This window comes from Oryza glaberrima, chromosome 9 (assembly GCF_000147395.1).
Source record: "Oryza glaberrima chromosome 9, OglaRS2, whole genome shotgun sequence".
In the NCBI taxonomy this organism is placed as follows: domain Eukaryota; kingdom Viridiplantae; phylum Streptophyta; class Magnoliopsida; order Poales; family Poaceae; genus Oryza; species Oryza glaberrima.
Window position 1 is genome coordinate 14,812,974 of NC_068334.1, and position 19,350 is coordinate 14,832,323.

Genomic DNA, 19,350 nt, shown 5'->3' on the forward strand with positions numbered 1-19,350 from the left:
GCTACACAGCTAGTGTTGGCACTGTATGTCTGTACACGGTTGCTGGTAATTAAACGACAAAGCTCATGTCACCCAAACCTAACCCAAAGGTAACATCTACATCCTACAACTTCATGGAATAACAGATAATCCAGAGGCCTCAAACTAGGCTAAGCATGCGTCCAAGGGGATAATTAACAAACTCATATCCATATCTAAAACCACGTCTTTCTTTTTCTTCAGCATTGACGTAGCATGATAAGCATAAACCATGTCAAGGTATTCAGAATAGAAACCACTGAATTTGCACACATGCATATTCACAATTCAACAGTTGGATGAACCTAAACCGTTGGATGGAGATCGGAGGCTCAAAATTCGACTGATTTGGGGAAGAACATGTGTCAACATATATATACATAGATATCCGAAATTCGACAGTTGGACGAATCTAAACCGTTGGATGGAGATCGGACAGCTCAAAATTCGACATATACATACTCTCTCTCTCTCTCTCTCTAAAAAAACCCAATCCACGTTCATCTTGAGGAGTAGATATTAACAATTCGACAGTTGGATGGAGACGGCTCAAAATTCGACTGATTTGGGGAAGAACATGTGTCAAAATATACATAGACATTTCCTTCGGATATTATATCTTCACAGTTGCATAATAAACATTTGTAGAATAATAACACGCAGCGTGTGGTTACGAAATTAATTAATTATACTGTCCGTAGTCTAGCTGAGCATACTCATGGAACACGGAGTCCACTCCTGGAGTAGAGCAAGAGCTCCAGGAGCCAACGCCGACATCGCAGCCGTTCGCCGCTGCCTCGTCTATCAATGCCCTGAGGTAGTTCTCTGCTCCGGCTGCGGCCTCGTCGCCGACGATCAGCCGTTGGTCGTTGTCGTCGTCGCCGTTCTCATCGAAGCACCTGATCTGCTGGAGCAGCATGTCGATCTCGTCCTCCATGTCGATGCTGCCGCCGATGAACGGCGTGGTGGCCGTGCTCACCGTCGGCGTCGAGCTCGAGCTCTCCCCGCCGGCCGTCGTCGTCGTCGTCGTGGCGGCGTCGCCCATGCTCGTCGTCGACAGCGGCGGGGTGGAGGAGGCGTCGAGCCAAGCGTCGTGGATGATGTGGGAGCGAGACGACGACCAGCTGCTGATCAGGCCGGAGTAGCTCGAGGTAGCGGCGGCGCCGGAGGGGTGGTGGTGATGCAGCCGCCGTGGCATCTCCGAGCTGCCGCTCGCGGCCGGGGAGATAGGCGGCTGCCACGGCGGCGCGGCGAGGTTGTTGCTGCCGTAGAAGGTGAAGGGCTGCGGCGGCGGCGGCGCCGCGGCCTCCAGGCGGCGCAGCCGCACGCTGAGCTGCATCCGCTCGATCGCCGACGCGGCCATGGCGTTGCGCGACGTGGCGGCGGTTACAGCTGGGCCCGGGCCGGAGAGCACGAGCCGCGGTGGCGCGCCCCGCGGCCGGCGGCCGCCGCCGAGCAGGCGGCGCTTGAGCTTGCTGTTCCAGTAGTTCTTGATGTCGTTGTCCGTCCTCCCCGGCAGCTGCGCCGCGATGGTCGCCCACCTGCCATGATCACCGATCGATTAGCTTAGCTTTTGGCCATGATCGATCGAGCAGGTCGTCGCAGTGGTTGGAAATGGAAAGGTGTTCGTCCGGTCCACTATATACGTACCTGCTCCCGATGGCGATGTAGAGGCTGCAGATGAGGCGGTCCTCGTCCTCGGTGAAGCCGCCGTGCCGGATGTTCGGCCGGAGATAGTTGAGCCACCGCAGCCGGCAGCTCTTGCCGCACCTGTTCAGCCCTGCGTACACCACCACCACCAACTCCGGCCGGTGAGCGATCAGCCATATACTCATCAACACGGTCATCTCAAGGCGGCGGCGTCGCGCGCGACACGTACCGATCTTGTGGGGGAGGGCGATCCAGTTGCCGCCGGTGCCATGGGCGTCGACGTAGGCCCTGAGCGCCGCGTCCTCCTCCGGCGCCCACGGGCCCTTCTTCACCGTCGCCTTGTCGCAGCACGGCGCCCTGCCCATCTCGGCGTATACTATTATTACTAGCTAGCTAGCCGTCTCCGTTGATGATCAGGGTCGTCGTTGTCGGCGGCGGCGGCGGCGGCGGTGCAGTGCCGGTGGGTGGACATGGTGGCGGGAGGTGAGGGTGGGGGTTTTATAGCAAGGAGACCTGATGTTGAAGCGGGAGAAAGAAAGTGTGTTTTGTATTAGGCCATCTTGTAGAGACTTGATGTGATGCTTATACCATTATAATCGAATTAATTAGGGGAGGTAATTAAAGAAATATTTGTTATACTATATAATAGTTTCTATTAGTTGGGTCGTGTTGTCGATTGCAGGGCATGTGTTGTGTGGAGAGTACTGTTTAAAACTACAGAAAGATATGATAAATATGCAACTAACAATTTTTTTAAGCAGAGCTATAGATTCTAGAATGAAAATCAAAGTTGATATATAACTCAATTACATAATTGTACGCATTTTTTATTTGTGTACAACTATTGACTTGTGTTTTCATAAATAAAACACCTTCGTACTTTGTAGTATATTATTGTATTGATTTATCTCTACACTACATTATGGACCCATTGCGACTAAATGGTGCATTTTTTTTGTCGATTAACATGACAATTTATAGGCCATGTTAGAATGAGCATTAATTTAGTATCTTTAATTAATTCCCGTTTCTGAATTAATAATGTAACAGGCAGATAGAGGGTAAACTTTTGTGGCCTATATATGTGTTTGAAAATTGCATGCCAATTTCACAACGCTTATCAATCTTACTTCCCAAAGGCCATTTTTTCTCTCTGTTGCGTGCTGTACCCGGACTTGTCACATTATTGGCTGGATGAACTCGAGTTGGATTTCTATGTCAAAAAAACACTCCTGGTTGGATTTTAACCATCATGCTATACCTAGGCAATTCTGACAACCCATATATTTTGAAGCACATTTTGCTAAATGTATTAGTGTTGAAATAAATATAAGTGAATTGTCCTTTTTCCTAATTAGCTTAAAGTTTTGAATGAACAGTCCGATGCTTGCATCTAAATGTGGCCTTACAACTTAAGGTCTCGAGTTCAATTTTTTGGCTGATATAATTAAATTGTACTGCACATTTTGAGACCTGAGAGAGCGCCTCGACATAGGAGGGAGGTGTTGGAGTAGAAATGAAATACCCAATGTACCTGGATGGTCCAATTTGAAGGCGTTATTTCTAAATTTTTACTTCCTCCTTACTAGAATCACTTCATCTTAGAATGCATTGTGTGGTACTTTCTCTATCCAAAAGTTGACTATTAATGAGATAAAGTTTTTTTTAAAAAAAATCCTGAGGTAATTGTATATATAGCATAGATATTTCCAATGTTTAGATCAGAAGGTATATGCCTCTTATTTAACACTATGATATACTCCCTCTATCCCATAATATAAGGCGCGGTCAAAGTTAGCACGGTCTCCAAAAGTAATCTTTAGCTTATAATTTCTCATATTCTATAAGGCTTCTGGCAAGAAAATTATAACCATATGAAAGTAAATTTAAATCTCAATCTAATGATATAATTTTTAACGAATAAAATTTATTTCATATTATACTAAATGTTGGTCAAATGTTTTAAATGTTGAATCTTAAAATACGTGTGTGCTTTATATTATGGGATGGAGGGAGTACCCCTCTACTCCCTCCGTCCTATTTTAAGCACGGCCATAAGTTTACGTGTCCAACTTTAATCGTCCGTCTTATTTAATTTTTTTTAAAAAAATAGAAAATATAAGCCATAGACAAAGTACTATTCATATTTGATCATCTAATAACAATAAAAATACTAATTATAAAAAAATTTCAAATAAGACGGATGGATCAAAGTTGGACACGGAAACTCATAGATGTATTTAATATGAGACGGATGGAGTATTTCTTTGCGAGAACCATAAAAATATCTCGTTTTGAAGACTATGAACATCCAAATTAACGACAGATATATCCCAGGGTGTCATGTATGAATTACGTATGAACATCAGGCAAGGCCTATGATCTCACTATATATTAATCTCAGTAAAAGACAAACACTTTTGTAATGCAACTTTTACTATATGCCGTTGACATAGCAGAGTCGATCCGGCCGGACTCCGGAGTGTGACCGGTGTAGGTACTATATACACATATACATGCCGACGAGAGCAAAGTTCTATTTTAGAAATAAAATAAAACAAAACTACCAGTGTTTAAAATTTTGGTTCAAAATATCCAAAATTTCAGGTCCCCAGTCCCCACCCCACACAAAACTATTTCGCCCAAAATTTTTATTTTCTTTAATTTAGTCAAATTCAGTAAAAAAAAATTGTTTAAATTTAGTAAAAGTTCCGATGCCCTTGACGTAAATATGTAAAATGAAATTATAAACCCTCCTAAAGTAGTATTTGGTCAGATTCACAGTCATAAGTTATTATACTTTGTAACGGAGGTAGCATATGTATGTTGTTAAATTAACAAATTGTATAAATCTTTCACATGTGGAAAAATTTATGATTATCTGCACACCTCTTAATTTATCCGGATATAAATTAATGCACATCTTGCCTCAGCATCGGGTCAGGTCAGACATATATAACTATCAGAATACTGACAGTATTTTCATTTTCATGACAATCTACGTATAAGTACATATATTTATACGCATCGACGAAAGGCAGAAGTCAGCGGCGTCCGTACGCCAATAAATCGTCGACAACAATGCCTATTTATATTGCCGATTACACATGTATAAAACCAAACCCTTATCATTTGGAAGCATCATGACCAATCTAGCATATACAAATGCGCATGCAACGATGGCTGCATCAACTTAATTAACTACCATTTTCTTAATCATTAGGAGCATCATCACATGCAAGTTTTGCAGTAGTACAGGCAGAGTACAGTACTCAGCTGGCTAGCTAAATATGGACTGAGATATGCATGTTATAATTTAGTTTAGGGAAGATCATACATAGGGGAAGAGAACTTTGAGTAACTGGAAAATTAACTAAGTTAACAATCCTATCTGTTAATTATATATATGGCAACTTTCAGTGATAAACATATCTCACCATTCGATCTATCTCCCTCAACAAATGTCATCATACGCACAGTGTCATTATCTGCCACTGTATGTATATTAAAAATACTTGATCACCATCATACACTTTAAATTAGACTGCATAATTAGAGCTCTGGTCAAGCATGCAGAGCTAATCAAAGTGCCCGTCATCTGTGAAAGGGTGTGAAGTTTCGTCAACCCTTGTGACAAAAAGGAAAAAGGTTAATTAAGCAATTAATTAAGCTTTATATATTCCTAATCAATAAGAGAACATTGGCTAATATGAGCTGCAGATCAAAAAGCTAAGCTGATCGATCGAGGTGCCGACGTCTTTTCGCGACAAATGCAGTGAGAAAATAAGATGCAGCGCACTAATTAAGTTCCTGCGGCGCCTGTTAATTAGTACACCACTACTGATTATTTTGACGATTCTTTGTCTAAAAACGTCGCAAAGTACGGATGGCACGGATTTGATGCCATCAACCCAATCGGACAGAGGTGCATCACCTATACGGCTATACAGGGCATTATTCACAACCCAATCCGATTATCATCCCAGATTTTCACCTTTAATTTTAGCTACTTCCTCCGTTTCACAATATAAGTCATTCTAGTATTTCCCACATTCATATTAATTAATGAATCTAGATAGATATATATGTTTAGATTCATTAACATCAATATGAATGTGAGAAATGCTAGAATGACTTACATTGTGAAACGGAGGGAGTATTTGTTTTGAAGGAAACTCTAAGAGACGTGTACATCAGTACATGTGATGGTGTGTGCGCATGTGGAGACGTACACTCTACACACTATGGTCTCGTACATTACCGGTCCTTTTTAACTTATACCGTGATATCACTTAGATTCATAATATTAAAAAAATCACATTTAGATCCGTAATCATGGTTTAATGTATAACAACAGATCGAGAACACATTTTACTAGTCTTAGGGGCTAAAGTGGTTGTACTACATTGGATGAAAATTTTAGTTCAGCCACCTCCAAAAGGCACCATGGTAAAAAAAAAAAGCATTTAGCGGTTTAGCCCCTCTGGTCCGGATTCATCCCCAATCCAACTACTCTCTTCTCTATCGAATCACAAGGTGGCTGCTATGGCGTCGTGAGAAGGGTGTCCAGAAGAAGAGGGAGGTGGTGAAGTACATGTGGCATCACTATGGTGGAATGCAGTGGGAGGGAACTGAATGGATATTTGGGCATGCACTATGTAGAGGGGTTAAATGTTTTCTTAACGCATATATGGGTATATATACTTTCAATAGTGAGGCCAAGGATTTTGTCGCTCAAAAAGCATGTGCTAAGGTCGTTTTTGGCATAGCTTCAGATCCAAGAATCTTTATAGCTAGGTATTTCTAGCTCTAAAAATATATGAATCTAGATCTGTTATTATATTTATAGGGGGTGTTTGGGAGTAGCCCCTCTCTCAAAAACATAAGTCCCTAGAGGGGACTTATGTTTTTGAGATCACCCCCATAGCATTTGAATGAGTCATTGTTCATGTCTTATAGGAATTATAAAATGTCAAACCACTATACAAACTTTATCCAACAAATTAAGATATAAGATCAAGAGTTGTACCAAAGCAAGCCTAAGAGGCTGAGAGACCTATTCATATGTATGAATGTGTGGTGGTGGTGTGGGTGTGTTTATGTCTTCCGAGTAATTGGAAAAAAAAAAGTAACTATTGCTGGTTGAATTAGAGGTGCCCCAAAATTATTTTTGTTCAATCCACTTCGACATTCCAATATGTTTTAATTACAACCTACTCATTATATTTTTTTTTCAAGTTTCTCTCTTCTTCCACTGATTTGGCTAAAACAGGCCTATTCTCCTTATATCTGACAAGCAATCATATACACGTGTTCGATGACAATTTTTTAGTTTAATTTGTTTTTTTCAAAGTGTAGAAATGAAATTTGGCTTTGCATGTTTGTGGAATGGTATCTTTTATATTGATCTATGTTATCCATGTTTTTCAAATATTTTAATGACTATTAGGCGGCATGCTAGAAAAGAAGGGATGTTCCTCAAAGGATGAAAATCCATCTCCCCAACAGTTGTGCACGATTCTTACTCGCTCAGTAGCACAGATGCATAGCTAGATAAAGGAGTGTGTTTGGTAGATCTCCAACTCTCCTATTTGTGCATAGACGATGTCTAACCACGATGTGGATTAAGTAAGGAGTAGAGACAGTGGAGATCCCTCCCAACAGATTAATTGTAGATGCCCTGCTGCTAACTGAAAAGTGGATCTAATTATGAAACTCTATTTAATATACATACATAATTTATAGTGAATTACTCTTATTTTGTGTTTAGCATCAGGTCCAAAAATTTTAGGTACGGCTCTTGCTAATAATGATTTGTTACGTGTACGTATGTCTACATACATGTTCCAGTTAGCCACTTGTCCTATGGACACGCATATATCCAACCATTACGAAAAGACGTTTGTACATATATTCCGGCCATGTGACAAATTTTCAAGCTTTTTTATTTTCCTTTTTACAAATGACCGGATCTCACCAGACAAGATTACTATCACTTTCTTCACCAAGAGACGAATAACCTAGCTAGGAAAAACCGTGACAAATCAGTTACCATGTCGTTGTAACCAATGTCATCGACAATTATACCAATTAATCTAATTCAAGTCAACATGCATGCAATTTATTAGCTGCCCCAAATTAGCAGCATGATGTGATAAACGATGGAGCGATATTATTATGCTCTGATAATTTTGGTCAAATTTCGTTGCTCGTAGCAAGCTATATACTCCAGACACTGACCATGGTCAAATTTCTCTGATCGTAGCATGTTAATTTTTCTAAAACTTTAAATGCACAGAGAATTATTATCTGAAAAATAACTACATTTTTTCCCTTTTCAAAGAAAAGGTAATCAACATGACCCAGAACCTCTACACCACTTTTCATGCCACGGTTTTTTCAATGCGACCTACACATTCTTTGTAGACACCCTACACATTCTTTGAAGACAAAAGGAAACAAGAATCATAATCCAAGTTGCTCCAGCTTCACACCAATTTACCAGCATCGCAAAGAACACCTAATGAGAACACCCTAAGATGCTGCACAATTTCCCTGATGCCGGCCGGCACAAAAGAGCCCCACATTGACCTGCAGGTTTGGGATTGAAATGAGAGGTAGATTGCACTGTAAAGGCAAGGATCATTTGGAAAACTTTCCAGAAAGGAATGTGTGCAAGGAGACCATAATATATGATAGTGTCAAGTACTAAAAGGTGATTAGAGAAAGAAGGAAGACTTTTGCTAAGTAAGGTTTTGAGGGGGTAGGCAATCAGAGGGTAAAGTAGCAGGATATGTGGGTGTTTTTTTCTCCCTTGTTTTTTTGCCTTGATTGCCTTTGTGTTTGGATTTAGGAATCCAAGGCGTGCTTTGCTATTGTTTAATTATACTTGCTGTTGTCAGCAAGCTGTCATTTGCACAATCTTGTCAATAATGGCAGACAAAATAAGGCCCTGTTAGGATAAGCTCAAATTAATCGCAAATCAATCACCAATAATAATAAATGGACCAGTGTGCAGCTAAGTAAGATCTCTCCCTTTTCTTTTCTAGCCTTTGTGGTTTTTATTTTACCGACAAATGAGCAACAGCTCTTCAAGTTTAGCTGCTATGTAACTAGAAATTAATCCAAATAGGCTATGTGACTATTCAAAATAAACTTGCCACAACTCAAGGACATGGTCAACTATCCAGTACTAGTTGCTGATCGAAATCATTACTTTAGGTACTCCTTGTGTTGAAACTTACGAGCTGTGAGTATCTACGATCGTCATGAAAATTACTTACAGTGTTAATCACGTTCTTTAAGTGTTTAACTCATTTTGATGTGACAGTCAACGCAAACCAAACGAACGTGACGCAGCTACTTGTCTTGAGTGCGAAATCAAAAGTGACGCAGTGAAAAACAGTAAACCAATCGCTGTAAACCTCAGGAATTTCAACCAGGGGATCCTTGAACAGTGTCTACTCAAACATGATCACTTTCACATCAGTAACCATCTAGATTAATCTTCAATAATATAATTGCACCGGCCATGTTTTGTTAAATACTCCTATATGGTCATCACAGAAATATACCCAAGATGAAGTCAAAGTTATTCTGATATTCTCCAGTTCCGACAAGTGATAACATTGATGACTTGAGGAGGTAGATATTCTAAAATGCATGTAGACCATCATGCATATTGAAATTATAGAGTGACCAGAGCATATAAGATTTCTTAACTTGAGATACTCTGATGGTGGGTTGGTGGCCTACTTATGATAATAGGGCTGGTCCCTGTCAGAAATCCAAGCTGCATTGAAGAGATCAATTAGTACATCGAGTTTCTTCGTAAGTATCATTACATAAACTTACTTTTTGGAACATCAGGTAGAAATTTATTTCATGTATGACAAATTAACAATCCAAGGTCAAGCATGCACCACGACACTGTACTGCCGTCTGAAGTATACATGAGCCGACCTTTGCAGGTTCATGTTGCTATATGAGGACGGTCAAGAACATTTGCACTCAATTTCAATTGCAAGGTACACTAATGTTCAATGAACAAATGATTGGGAAAGGACACTTACCCTTCCACTTAAGGGCGTGGCTATCAGGCTATGGCTCTGAGAGACTCAGAGCATGAAAGTTGCTGACAGAATGAGCTGCATAAACAGACACTTCGGTTAGTTATTATGCTATGAAAACTATACAATTATTTGTCAGAAAACATATGTATGAAATCTTAATAATTAAATTGTCCAATAACCCACTCGACTAATCTAGCGTAATCATGGCCCTTTATTTAGTTTATACCTGGGTTTTTCTGTGTGACAATGTCACGAAGTTCACTGTTAACTTAAATAGCTCTTGGATGACAAGTTGACAGGATATACCTTTTGTATTTCAGCAATGCATTCTTACACTATTTCAGACGCTATACACATTGTATGCAGATTTGACTTGTGTTCCTGCAATATAATAATGAGAAGATAAGGTAGACCTACCTGATCTCCAGATCACTCCCAGGCCCCAGATCACTCCCAGACCTCCCTGCGGTTTTCACTGAGAAATGATGTTTGCCAACGTAACATCAAGAAACAAAGTAGTGAAAAGCTATAGCATGTTGCATTTTCACTGAGAAATGATGTTTGCCAACGCAACATCAAGAAACAAAGTAGTGAAAAGCTATAGCATGTTGCAAAGTCAATTAGTTTTCAGCTGTCAAGGATCCACCAGGCAATTTAAAACAGGTTTCACACAGAGGAATCAATCAGCACAGATAGTACTTCATACTAAGTACAGAAGCAACCAGTGGTATTAGACTATTAGTTACAAGCTAATGGTCAATAGTATATCAAGGAACAGACATCAGGTTGTAATAAGGTCGGTAAGGATGCTGACAGGTTCATTCATTTGCATGCTGTAATAAGGTTGGGTAAGGATGCCGACATGGTCATTCATTTGCATGCTCCCTACATAGTCCCTGGTTTCACTTTGAGTTCAGTTGAGTCTACTCTTCTCTTGCCGCAGGAGCCATTCCTGCAGAAGGGCTGTCTGCGAAGTACTCAGGATGTTTCAAGTTCACACCGTGCTGCAAGGAAATAAGTATGGTGCACATCAGAAATTAAGCATTGGTATACATGTTTGGTAAAAAGGAGCCTACTAGCCTATAGTCAGTGGTTACCAGCTTACTGCACCACCATAGAGGATTTGATGTACACATTTGTGATCTATATTGGCATTTGACACGGGAGTAAAAAGTGCCAGTTTCTCAAAATGCATCAAACATAAATGCCTAATTAGGATAATTAGGAGTTACAATACTAAACGCTGGACAATGGTAATCTAATTCTATCAAATGACGTGATGATCTACTGATAGCTGCCAGCATGTTAGAAAACAAAAATAAATCTCAAATTGGTAGTATGTGGAACAAACATATTTCATGAAAGCACAAAGCTTCTATAATGATAGCTCATCTGTAGAGCATTACAGTCCAGAGTTATGTGATATTGTGACATGTCAAGGATGCCCTTTTGTGTGAGGTTTCGTGTGTAGAAGGTAGATTGATTCTGAACCATGGAATTGTAAACATAAGTGTACTGACCATGATGTGATTATAGCTGAATCAGTCATTTGCCAAGAATATTGCTGGGAAGGGAAAGCATAGAAGATCATTTGTCAAATAGACCTGTATATGACCAGCTCATCCCAGGTCTGCTTAAATGCTTATTTCATGTACTATAATGTATGTGTTCTGGGGAGTGGATTCTAATCCCTCGGGGGGATGTCCCCTCGTATATATTTTTCTTTCAAAATCAATGCAAATATAGTTGTTAAAAATTCTGAAAAAAATTGACAATGTAGAGTACAATTATATCTAATAGTCCACCAAAAATAAAGTTCAAATTCGACCTACAGATCGAGAACCCAAAAAGACAAATTCAGATATTAACAGTGCGGTACTATTTATACGCTGAATTTGTCTTTTTTTATATCTCGATGTGTGAGTTGAATTTGGACTTAAGATTTTGTGAAGTTGTATAGATATGTTGTATAAGTGTTGTCAAATTTTTCTAGAATTTTTCATAACCGTTTAGATGATTTTTAAGCGGCACATCCCCTCAAGGGATCAAAATAGTTTCCCATTTGTTCTTCTGGTAAAATATTCCAATACAAGTAGGCTGTGACTGATTGTTGAGTTGATTAGTCTATCTGAATTGTGATTAATCGTGAGCATCGTGAAGCATATACAACTGATCAATTTGGCTACTTGTTTCATTAAAAAAAACATTAACAAGTAATCCCATTGGTCTAAAAAAGGTTAACTAAATCCATTCTACAGTAGATTTATTAATGCAGAGATTCAAGTCCTAATAAAACTAATAATTGCAATTATACGTCAAACTGAATAAACTGTGACTTCAATCACGTAAAGTACAGTGGTAACTGGTGAGCTGCAGTAAAAGGGAAAGCTTAAATTCAACAGGAAAATGGTTTACCTCTTGCAAGGCCTTGGAAAGATCATCCATTGTTAACACAAGACGCCTATCCTGAAGAACAGAATGACTGAACCAGTAAATAAAAGTACTGATTTCATGCTAGTAGTACCATGGTACACCAACTGCAATTAAACCCACCTTAGGTTGCTTGCTCTTGTTATCTTTGATAGGTGCTGCTACCCTGGCTTTGCAGTGCCTAGTTCAGGACAATAATCATGTGATGAACAAATTAGTGTGCATGATACCTTTTAACTGTCACAAGTTATGATACAAGCAACACCATAAGAAGCTTGACTTTACACATAAAGTTTCAGTCAGTACTGAAATTAGATTCCCTACCACATCAATGTTATGCATATTTCGCAATCTATTGTCTTAACAATATAGACATAAGATACCATGTTTGATGTTTCATTCCATGGTCATAATGTGAGAAGGATGATAGAAACAAAAAAAGGAAGCACAAAGAAGATGCAAGTTGACAGTATGAAGAAAACAAGCCTAAAATCAACATGGTTATCTCAAAAAGCTGCCAGCATAGGAGAAATGAGGCTACTCAACATCTCAAGAATGAAGCATATTGCATACACCTCCATTTATGAATGATGCAAGAAACCTCATGGTTCATGACCATCATCAGAAATCATATTTCTCATTCACTATCTGAAGGTAACGAAAATTCGACTCCAAGAATCGATAACCACTAAAAAGGAACAAAATAATCGCACATACGTTTAAGTTGGAAAACAAAACGAATGAGGCAGTAAAAGTTACATACTGAAGAGAGTCGCTTGCAATGTCCGAAATGAACTTTTGGGTGGCTACAGCAACCAGCCTCGTTCTGCAGAGAACACAAAAATTATGGTTCATAAGGCCATGCTGTCACACATGACGACCAACAATCACCAAGCTGAAAGGGATACAGCGATTTTCTCCCTCGACTAGAATGGCAACACGCTGCATTACAATGCAATCCTAACAGCCTCAATCAGATCTAACTGTCACCATGTTGTACGTACTAAGAATCAGGCAAAATTCAGTCCAAATCTCTTCAAAGTGATTTCCGGGCACTGGACGAATTTCAGTTTAATAACTACCAATTGGCCCATCCTGGAAGGCACGGTGCAGTCTTCCTGAAAGAGAGAAGAGATTGAACTATTGGAGAGATAGATGGGGGTGCTTACAGGCGGAGGTCGGGGCAGTGGAAGCCGCTGCGGCCAAGGTAGTGCTCCACCAGCTCGTCGGGAATCTGCCGCACCACCACCACCACCACCACCACCACCACCGCATCAGACACGAAACCCAAGAGAGGGGGAAGCTAGGGCAAGATGGGCGGCAGGCGCCGTACCGTAGGGGTGTAGTCCATGAGGGAGGAGAGGAACTCGGTGAGGACCGCCTCGTCGTCGTGCCGCCCGTCGCCGCCGCCGCCGCCGCCGGCGGCGGCTGCCCCCATGGGCCCTCCTCCCCCCATGCCCCCCGGAACCATGGCGCCACCGCCGCCTCCGCTTGCGCTGTTGCTCCCCATCATCCTCTGGTCCCCCGCCTTCGCCGGAGGAGCTAGTGGGGTTTGAGATCTGGCACGTCGGCGGGGAAGTTCGCCGCCGATGGACCAGGAAGAGCGGCGGGAGTCGTCGTCGTCGCCGGAGGCTCGAGAAGGAGCGGGGAAGAGGGAGGGGAGTGGTGGGCTGTACTCCGGCCCTTTTGGTAATAAGCGTAGGATGGGCGGAGTTCAGGCCCGTTTGGAAAAAAAGGGATAAGTCTATTTTACACCGATGAAGTCTTCGTTTTTGTCTAAAACTAGAAAAAAAAGTCTATGCATTGCAACGGGTAAATGCTATTTTAATTTTATTGTTGTTATACGGTTTAGCTACGGTAAAATTTACTGTGGGAATTTGATTGGATATTTTTTTCAGAAAATCATGAGCTGCAATTAGGAGACCGTATTTAATTTGAAGTTAGCATGTGAGTTTTTTTTAAAAGATTTCTTATACGACTTACTTCCAATAGGAAATAAGCTTAAAATCTAACTCAAACACGGTTCTGTATTTCCAAAAGTGAACGAACTTAAAAACTGACTCAAATATGGATGACAAACCAAAATTCTAGCAAAAACATCTTCAGTTTTTATAATAGTAGAGATACACCCAATACTCTAAAGCCGGATATTTCACACCCTCTAACTTTTAATACCATTCACTTTATACCCCCTGAGCGGTTTACACCACGTCAGCAGGTCCTACAGTCTTCTTTCACCTCCCCCTCTCTTTCGACTCCCTCCCTCTATGAGCTTGAGGCAGCCATGACGAGATGGACGGAGCTATGAGCTAGATGCGAGCATAGAGAAGAAAGGGGTCGGCGGAGAGCTTCGTGCCGAGCCCACCCCCTTGGTCGTGCTCGGAAGAAAAGGAAGGTTGGCAGCAAGCTCAATGTGGAGCTTGCCCCTTGGCTGAGGTCAGAGAAGAGGGGGGTTGGCGGCGAGCTTGGAGAAGAGGAATTGCTGAGCACGGAGAAGACAGGATCACCAGCAAGTTCCAAGGAGGGTTGATGGGTAGTAATCGGCCCCTCCTACCCAAGCTTCGATGTCATCATAAGCTCTGAGATCCGCTGCCACTCGTCCTATCCAAGTGTTGCTGTCACCATAGACCCGGAGCTCTCCCCCCCCCCCCCCCCCCTCAACACCCACTTGCCGAGGTCAGAGAAGACAAGTGCCAACAGCACAACCTCGATCCCACGATAAGCTCAATGAAGGAGCCGATGCCGCTGGGCCTGCTACACAAGCTCAGGGAAGTCGTCGGCACTCGCCTCGTTGAGCTCAGGGAGGCTGCCTCGCCACTCTACTTGTTAAGCTCGGGAACTCATCAACGGCCTTCTACCCTCATTGTTATTCATCTCGAAGAGGAGAAGGAGAGGAAAGAGGAAGAAGAAGAGTAAGAGGAAAGAGGGGAGGTGGCCTACGGGTCCCACCTTTTTATGTTCTTTTATAGCTAAGTTTTCATGTAGGCACCACATAAGAAAATTTGCCTTGGTTTCCACTAAGGGGCTAAAATTAGACGGTTTGAAAAGTTAGAGGGTGCCAAATACTCGGTTTTAGAGTTTGGGGGTTTATTTTAGACAAAGCGAAGAGTTCGGAGTTGTCAAATGGACTTATCCCATTTGAAAATCATCCAAATAATATAATACAAAGAGAAGTTGCAACAAGGAAACATAACCGTTATATGCTATCAAGAAAAGGTCAATTATATGATTTATTGTCAAGTAGCAAGATTTTCTTTACAATTTCACTTAGGTCAAAGAAACACCACTATTTATGTTTGCCATCAGCTACTAAGTTACATTCACTAATGTCTAGTAGAAAGCGTCATTTTACTTATGCAATGTAGCATACCATCACTGAACTAAGATTCACGGGATAATGCATATTGCATACCAACTCTTACTCCTCAATGGCACACTAGGGTGGATGATCTAGCACGGTCAGGGAATACGTTAAGACAATATGATCTCACCTCTAATGTTTGTCCTTGTGATGGATACCTTAAGCACCTTGTTTGCCAAGGCAAAAGAGGAGGGCTTACTGCAGCCGATCCCAATCTCGCACCGCATATCCCTTTCGGAAAACAATGTGGTGCTCTTTCTCCATGACCAACCAAGACTTCCAAGTGACAAAGAAAATACTAAACTTGTTCGAGGAGGCAACAGGTTGCAGACAAACTTTAGCAAGTGTGTCAACAATCCTGATCAAATGGAGCGACAATGACATCGAGCTAGGGGTGGTAATGGATCAATCCCCACGAGTTCTTTCACAACCCTACCTAGACCTCATATACTTTTAGTTCGAAAATGAATAGAAATTCAACCTACCCATTTTAGGCCTAGCCCTCAAATTTTGTAGGCTGAAATGTTAGGCCCTTTACCACCCCTACATCGAGCTCATCCGCAGCGAGCTGCCTTACGAGGTGAGGTGTTTCCCTTACTAATACCTAGGCATACCCCTGTTGACCAAGAAGCTAAGGGAAGAAGATCTCCAGCTCCTGGTGGATTTGGTCGCTAGACGTTTGTCATCCTAGAAAGCAGGGCAGCTCGCGCCTGCCAGGAGAGTAGCACTAGTCAAATTAGTTCTGAGCTCTATTCCCATCTACACACTAATCATCATTTCACCGCCTAAACGAGTGATTAAGGGGATTGATCGAATTCGCTAAGAATTCCTTTGGATTGGTAGGGTAAGACACTGTTGACTCGCTTGGGACAAAGTTTGTGCTCCAAAGTAGTACGACGGGTTGAACATTCACAACCTACATCTTATAGGGGTCTCATTGTGCTCTCGGTGGATCTAGTCGTCATGCACAGACAACGACAAAGCTGTGGTGGGGGCTACCCAGTGGCGGAGCCACAAATTACTAAAGACTAGGGCTAACCTGGGGCTTAACTAATGAGTTATTGATTTTTATCTAACATTACATGGTGATTTAACCTAATTTATGTATGATTTTGGAGGCAAGCCTAGGGCTCAAGCCCAAGTTGCCCTAGGCTTGCCTCCGCCCCTGGGGCTACCAATGCAGGTCTCCAACTTGGAGAAAGATTTCGCTGCAGCATCCATCATCTGCCAGTTGGGAGATGGTAATTAGAGTATCCTCTTCAAGAAAGATCAATGGCTACAAAGCACTGACCTCCAAAGTCTTGCACCACCGCTTCATCGGATGGTACCGACAAGGATTCGATGGAGGTGGATGGTGTAGGAGGCCCTGAGTGACCGGCGTTGGATTGATGACCTCTAGGGAAGCTTAACTATTTAGACGGTCATGGACTGCCTAAAGGCCTGACCGATGATTTCCTCAGTTGTTTTGAGCCAAGAGCAACCATACTCCATCACCAGGCGTTGGCAGAGCTCTGGCTACTACTCCACGGGGTCTACTTACAAGTTACAATACAATGTTCTTTAGGCGTGTGAGCTTCCCAACAGCCCCAATCTGGGAAAGCAAAGCCCCTAACACTGCCAGTACTTTAGCGTTGCTTGTTGCTCACCGTTGATGTTGGGCGGATGATCGGCTGAGTAAGCGAGGTATATCCCACCCACCCCTATGTGTGGCTCTGTGATCAACAGGAAGAAACCATTGATCACATCCACATTGCCTGCTGAGAATATCGGCAGTTCCAGTGGCTGATCCTAAATGCCATTAGGTAGCTGTCCTGTTTCTCAACAACAACAACTTCCTTCTTTTAATGGTAGTGCAAGAGTAGGAAGAAAGTAAGTGTGCATCTTCGCCGAGGTTTCAACACGATTGTCACTTTGGCTACCTAGTTGATTTCGAAGGAAAATGAACAATTGAGTGTTTAACCAATAACAATGCACCTGGACGAAAATGGTGTGAGATTGGTAGAAGAAGTTGCATTTTTGGTGGGTCTACTAACATAGCGTCATAGTGGTAGCTTGGTTGGACAATCGATGTCGTGAGAGATAATATTGTGTACTCTTTTGTGTTCATTTTCCTTTTTCACTTGTTGGCTAGGTTAGCAAGATATACATCACCCATTCTTAATACAAAGATATACACAACTTATGTGTATTATCAAAATATATTGCATGCCAACTGTACTTTATGCATAAGTAGAATGTTGTTATTGATATCTACCCTCCCTTACAGGGCTACTGGATTAGGCATACACCTTGAACATTTGGTCTAGGGTAATCAAATGGATCAATCATCATTGCAACACTTTCCTCTTAAAATAGGAGGAGAAGATAAATGGCTACCACTACCCTCTTTCCGTGAGAGAAAGTCAGTATGTCTATCAACAATGGCGAGCTCGATTTCAAGAACATTGAGATTTTTAGTTTAGCCCTCCGTCTTCGATGGCAATGGTTTCGATAGCACATACATAGAAAATGATATAGATCATAAATAGGACACATAATCTACTAAGATCACATCATAAGAATCGAATTGCCATCCAAATAAAAAGTTGCAAAACCCTAAGAAATAATGGAGCATTATTTTCGCAAGAAATACCCTTACGCAACTCAAATTTCACGTTTCTCAGTCAAAATCTGAGCAAATATTATATCACAATGTATGAATTAAGTTCAAACACAATGGCACTATGTCAAGATAATCTCACCGTAAACTGGAGCATGTGTATCTAGAGATCTCAGAGCTGGTGTCATGCCGGCCGGCCGGCATAGCCACCACCAACCAACGTAGCAGTGTAGCCTAATGCCGATCCCTAATTGTGGGTTTGCTCTTTGACCTCGTCAGTTTGGCGGCGTTCGTACCACACTTGTTGCTGATGATTTAGGTCAGCTCAGTAATCAGTTTTCATGATCATAGGTTGCCTCTTTTATTTAGATCCTTTCCCCTGTACGATGCTGGGCGGATGTGGTTAATAGGTAAGGCAAGATTGTGGTGTTTTGTGCAAAATATCATCTCTATGCTTTTGTCTTTGGGATTTTGCAAATAAAATAAAGAGAGGCAGGAGCGGGCTGCATTTATCGGAGCTAGCACCCATCTCAGTGCCATATCACTCATTTTGATTATGTGGCCTCTTTTGACCTTATTTCGTATGGATCACGCAAGTTATTGTATCGAAACAAACACTTTGTAAATTGTTGCACCTATTTACATCTACCATACATGTTCGTGTACTGTGAACACACTTTAATAAAAAAAAAGGGATTTGCTAGAATTTTGCCTCCAAAACTTTTAGATTTGTGACCATCAGATAGCCTTGAGATTTGTGCATGAAAAGAAAAAAATTGCTAAAAAGAAATTTTCGCACATGTCATGCATAACATCCCAATATTATCTAACCAATAAATGCAAGGTTTAATAAGTTAAATCATAATTACAACAGTTACATTGTAGAATAATTACCATGTAGATACACTTCGGTACATCCGAAAGTTACCAGAGTCTTTCCCTCCGTTTCGAAATGTTTGACACCGTTGACTTTTTAAGCACATGTTTGACCGTTCGTCTTATTAAAAAACTTTTGTGAGATATGTAAAATTATATGTCTATATAAAAATATATTTAACAATGAATCAAATGATAGGAAAAGAATTAATAATTACTTAAATTTTTTGAATAAAACAAACGGTCAAACATGTGATAAAAAGTCAACGGCGTCAAACATTTCGAAACGGAGGGAGTACTTCTGTAAAAAAAAAAAAAGAAAAGAAAAGAAGAAAACAACCGCA

At 41.4% G+C, this 19,350-nt stretch overlaps 1 protein-coding gene and 1 pseudogene across 1 annotated transcript; both read right to left on the minus strand.

Annotated features, from left to right (window-relative positions):
- Nucleotides 1-557: 557 nt before the first annotated feature.
- Nucleotides 558-2,156, minus strand: LOC127785006 (transcription factor MYB94-like; annotated as a pseudogene).
- Nucleotides 2,157-10,328: 8,172 nt separating this feature from the next.
- On the minus strand, nt 10,329-13,847 carry LOC127785439 (transcription initiation factor TFIID subunit 10). The gene is made up of 6 exons (XM_052312891.1): nt 13,504-13,847; nt 13,340-13,404; nt 12,934-12,996; nt 12,294-12,351; nt 12,156-12,206; nt 10,329-10,744 (listed from the first exon to the last, which is right to left on the minus strand). Exons 1-6 carry the CDS (start codon nt 13,681-13,683, stop codon nt 10,664-10,666), a joined length of 498 nt encoding a protein of 165 aa, XP_052168851.1. The 5' UTR covers nt 13,684-13,847; the 3' UTR covers nt 10,329-10,663.
- Between the last annotated feature and the right edge of the window lie 5,503 nt (nt 13,848-19,350).